The 5,287-nt window shown below is 40.5% G+C and overlaps 1 protein-coding gene across 1 annotated transcript in view; it reads right to left on the reverse strand.

The window, feature by feature from the left end:
• Positions 1 to 3,350, reverse strand: part of LOC107663216 (butyrophilin-like protein 2) — a 41,818-nt gene extending 38,468 nt beyond the window's left edge. The window contains exons 1-2 of the mRNA XM_016453390.1: positions 3,254 to 3,350; positions 2,252 to 2,467 (exon numbers count right to left, since the gene is read on the reverse strand). Coding sequence (XP_016308876.1) covers positions 2,252 to 2,467; positions 3,254 to 3,350 — 313 coding nt within the window. The remainder of the gene's footprint in view (positions 1 to 2,251; positions 2,468 to 3,253) is intronic.
• Positions 3,351 to 5,287: the final 1,937 nt, after the last annotated feature.

The following is a 5,287-nucleotide window of genomic DNA, read 5'->3' on the forward strand; positions in this document are numbered from 1 at the left end:
CTAAACTGTAAAGGGTCTAGTTTTATTTGTGTGCACTCACAATATCAACAAAATGTTGTGCTTTTATAAAATAAAGGAAACAAACTCTTTCTGCCGTCTCGGGTTTGAACAGGAGCGCTTCACAATGATGAACCTTAACTCAGCGAATTGCCTCACAGACATGATAAAAATATATAAAAAGCTTTAAATTACTACCAGTGTTTCCCATTCATTAACTAGACTGTGGCGTATAATCTGCAGTGGTGGAAAGAGTATTGAAAAAATATACTCAAGTAAAAGTACCATTACCTTCCAAAAAATCTAGTGCGAGTAGAGTAAAAGTACTTGTCCAAAAAAACTACTTGAGTAAGAGTAAAAGAGTAGCCTATTTAAAAGTACTCATGAGTATTGAGTAGTGAGTACTGAGCTGTGGATTCTACCACCTCATAATAAACGCTGTACACTGCAATTTATACATTTTAAAAACGTTGTACATTCTGTAATTCACATTATCTTGTTTGTCATAAAGAATGAAGAGTATCTGTCATCCAGCAGTTTTCATTTTGACTGCCAACTTTTTAAAATACATCAAAACAGCACGGAAACAGTATTCAGTTGAAGAAAAGATGAAAGTTATTCTCAGTACAATCATCCCCATTTAAATCATAAAGTTTGAAAAACTTGAACAGCATGCTGTTGTTGCACATAAAATATTAATGTTTAGAACAGTGCAAATACAAACATCATTGGAAACTTATAGTTCAGCATCACACACCATGACATGGGTTAAAATGAGAGCCCATTTCTCTCCAAAAAGGTGCCAGTTTTAGCGTTTTGCAATAAAGAAATAAAAATAACTAAACTTGATAATACTTGAATTGTTATGCTGATAATACAATTTGTAAGGAAAAATGCATTAAATAGCGAAGTATTTCTGGGGAAACTTTTTCAAAGGAAAACACACACACGCACGTCTCTTTGCTGAGCTGTGGCGGTCTCTGTGAATCAGCAGCATCCACAACTGAACGGAACAAAAAGTGTTGAACTTGAAAATTGTTTATGCGCGAGTGCACTCGCTAAGTGAAGGAGGCTTGTATAAAATGGTAAATGGGGGGGGTACCATCTCTTGTAACAAATGGTAATAAAATTTGATTTCTTTTTTTTCTTCTCTTAAATAGAACTTTAATCTAATTTATTTCTGTTTTCTTAAGTCGTAGTAATTTTGAACGCCTTTGATTTGATCTTGCTATGTTTCAATAGCTATTAAACTTCACTGTCTTTTGGATTTAGAGTTTAGGATTTTTATCCTATTTTGCTTTGAGATTCACAATTTCTTACACTATTTTAGACAAACCAAAGAAAATCCCATTAACAAGGCACAACGGCATATAACCACAATTCAAAGTAACAATTTAAGCACTTTTAACAATTTAAAATACCCTTGTTAGAACCTTTTTTTCTTAATTGTCTTTGAAAATCGTCCCAAAATGTCCTTTAAGATGTCCATTTGCAGGTACTCTAAAAGCAAGATCTATGGGCAATCTAGGCTGCCGGCTAAACATTAACTCTTATGGAGAGAATCCTGTGGTTTCGTATTTAATGCAGTTATATGCATGCACGACAGGTTTCACAAAGTCTCTCCAATGGGATTTGTCTTCATTTTTCAGAGTACCCAGCATATTTAACTGTGTTCGGTTGAACCGCTCAACCGGGTTTCCCCTGGGATGATATGGTGTAGTTCGAACTTTCCGAATACCAGCAATCGCGCATAACTCCTTGATGGTCTCAAAATCAGGCCCTTGATCACTATGAAGCCTTTCAGGTACACCATAGTGTACAATGAAATTTTCCCAAAGGCATTTTGCAACTGTCTTAGCCTTCTGATTTGATGTGGGGATCGCTACGGCGTATTTTGTGAAATAATCAGTTATCACTAAGATGTCCTTTGTATTAGTACGATCTGGTTCCAAAGATAGGAAATCCATACATAATAACGCAAGCAGCCTAGAAACCTGAATATTCACTAATGGCACTGCTCTTTCAGGTGGAGTCTTTCTGCACACACACCGATTACATGTCTTGATCTTCACCTCCACATCTGTGGCCATCCTTGGCCAATAAAACCGAGCTTGAGCAAGATCAAGGGTCCTCTCCACACCCAAATGACCCATGTTGTCATGCAGTTGCTCCATGACAATAGGCCTCAGATCTTTGGGGAGAACGAGCTGGTAAGTTGTATGCTCACCGACCACTCTCTTTCTATAAAGAATACCATCCTTCAGCTCTAACTTTTTCCACTCTCGCAGAAGGAACGGGAGTTCCGCCAGCTCTTTCCTCAGTACAGGTAAGGACGGTTTTCCTGATTCCTGTTGTAAGATTACTTCCTGTATGGCTTTGTCAGCTCTTTGTTTGTCTTTCAGCTCTTGCACTGTCAGTTGGGGAACAACTGGAAGTCCTTGAAGGCCCTCATAGGTCTCGGGAATTGCGTCTGAACTCACAGAAAGGGACTTAGTAAGCGGAAGATAATTACCATCTTCAGCTGAGCGTACCAGATGTCTGTCACTGAGAGTCAGTGGGTACCAATATGGAATCACTTAGCTCAGGCATGTTTTCCTAATGAAAAGATTAGGAAATTGTCGTCACTTGCGACCCTGTATCCAGAAGGCACGAACATGGCTCTCCTATGTACACTTTAGCAGTACACTTGGCCCCTATCAGCACCTTTGGAAGGCTGGCTAACAGACCTCTGCTATGGGAACCCTCTAAATTACCCCTTTTTCCTGTAGACCCTTTGAGACTAGTTTTGCATATGGTAGCCCTTGTACGTCTCGCTACAGGGGGTAATTCCAGTTTAAAGACTCTGAGACCTCTGAGCTCTGCTGGTGATCCCACAGGCTCTGTCGTTCACTCAGCTGCTTACATTTCTCATTTAAGATGGATTTGGATCACTCTCGCAAGCATATGCGATATGTCCATCTTTGCCACAGCAGAAACAATATCCTGGCTTAGGTCTTTCTTGTGACTTTTGGACCATGGTTGAAGTGGTTGGCTGAGTGGGCTTAGAGTGAGTGTGTTTGGCCTCACGAAGGTCTCTTTTTTTTAGAGGCTTCTGGGATTCTAACTTTGTGAACTGACTCTGAAGTTTTGCAATCTATTTCTTTAAATCGAGCACCTCATCATTCTGCAGTAACGGAGTTTTTTCAGTCTGTTTAGCTTTCTGTTTACTGAGTTGACTGAAGTTTTATGACTTGCCTCCTTAGATCTGTAATCTTACTTCCTTCTGATGTCATGTCTTGCTCAAAATCAAAGGAGCTTGCAGATGCAGCATTGGAGCTGACTTTATGACGATGCACATTCAGATGCTGGCGCATGCGGCTCTCTTTGGCAGAATGTCGATTTTCTTCACTATGCAACGGCAAAAGCAGTTCGGAAAATGAAGGTGGGCTATCTCGTTTACTCTCAAGTTGGAGGGTTGATATTAATGCATCATTCCAACAGCCTCGGCAGAACTGTTTCAAGAGCTGCTTATTAGCCTCAGCACTGGAAATGGCACTTCTTTTTATTGCTTTTAAGAGAGCTGCTTGTGAGCGCTGCAGATACACGGAGGGCTTTTTTCCTGCATTTTGCAGTGCGTTTAAGGATGCCGGGCCGTCTAGTCCCTTCGCATGCCGTGGGCAACGAGAAGGATGCAGCCGCTGGAAGAAGCCGCCGCCCCTCGCGCCCCGGGCTGGAGAGGGGAGTGAGTGCGGCCGCCAGACTCCGCCCCTTACCTGGACCCTTCCTTCCTGACCACTGCCCTTCCCTTCACGAACCCCGCAGCACGACGAGGACACCAGATCCCCTGTTTTATTTTGGACACTTGATTCCCCTTTTTCCTGGACACTTTGTTTATTTTCTGTTAATAAAAGCCTCTCCGAGACCTCACGCCACACCCACTGTGTCTGTCGTTTGGTCGTCCCGCCACAGTTGTTAGACTAAAGCTTTGTGGAATTTGTCTCTAATAAAATAGACTTTTTCATATCCACAAATAGAAGTCCAGAGATATCTGCATCTCTTTTTTGGGAGACTTTGAAAGCATTCCTCAGGGGAGAAATTATTTCATATATTAGTCACAAGACAAAGTTAAACAAAAAGAGGTGTTCTGAAATAACACAGAAAATAACTAAATTAGATAATATATATGCAGTCACCCCATCTTCAGATATTTATAAGGAATGGCAGTCATTACAGGACGGAGTTTAATATTCTTTCAACAAGTCATGTGGAAAATTTACTACTTAGAACTAAGTCTAGGTATTATGAAGAGGGTGACAAAGCAGGTAGGCTGTTAGCCTTACAGCTATGGCAGGAATCAACCTCCCACCTTATCCCCCAGATCCGAATGCCTTCAGGGATAACAACAGATCCCACATTAATTAACAATCACTTTAATGACTACTATAGTTTGCTTTATGCATCTGAGCAAACTGCTAACTCTGATTTTAATCATCTTTTTTAGCACCTTTGATTTCCCAACAGTTAATAAACTTGAAGCACCCATCAATATAGAGGAGCTCACCCAAGCTGCTACCTCTCTACAGTGTGGGAAATGCCCTGGACCAGATGGGTATTCAAAAGAAATTTATAAAATGTTCATGAACAAATTGGCTCCCATATTAATAGAAATGTATAATGAATCATTTAAGTCACTAAAACTTCCTCAAAACACTTAATCAAGCCTCAATTTCTTTGATCCTAAAAAAGAACAAAGACCCTCTGGAATGCTCCTCGTATCTGCCCATTAGTTTACTTAATGTTGACTTTAAGTTGTTATCAAAACTGCTATCAATGCGACTGGAATCTTCAGATCAGACCGGTTTTATTAAGAGTAGACATTCTTATGTAATGGATGAGAGCAGGGAGAGCAGCGATAACCCCCCCAGGGTAAACAGAACAGAACCAACATAAATGTATTGCAGATATCGTTAAAGTTCAATAATGTTATGTACACATTTTAGAATTAGTCTGATTCAAAGGAGAATCAGAAGGCTGAATCCTGACTGACAGAGAAGGAGTTGGGGATGGAGGGTAATTAGCTATTGAGCAATGTGGAAACTGCTGATAATACTAAGAGACCTTATATATGAATGCTTAGATAGGTGTCGTACTCCCATAGGTTGATGGGGATCAGCTGAGAGTCAGCTTATGCGAGCTTGACTAACGTGACCTGCCAGAACTAACGCTACGCTAGATTTCTGACAGGACCACTATCGTCAAAGATGATTGACAATTAGCATACAGTTTGGATTGGCGGTATGGTTCTGTTCTG

Source organism: Sinocyclocheilus anshuiensis, unplaced genomic scaffold, assembly GCF_001515605.1.
Source record: "Sinocyclocheilus anshuiensis isolate Anshui unplaced genomic scaffold, SAMN03320099.WGS_v1.1 scaffold1301, whole genome shotgun sequence".
NCBI lineage: Eukaryota > Metazoa > Chordata > Actinopteri > Cypriniformes > Cyprinidae > Sinocyclocheilus > Sinocyclocheilus anshuiensis.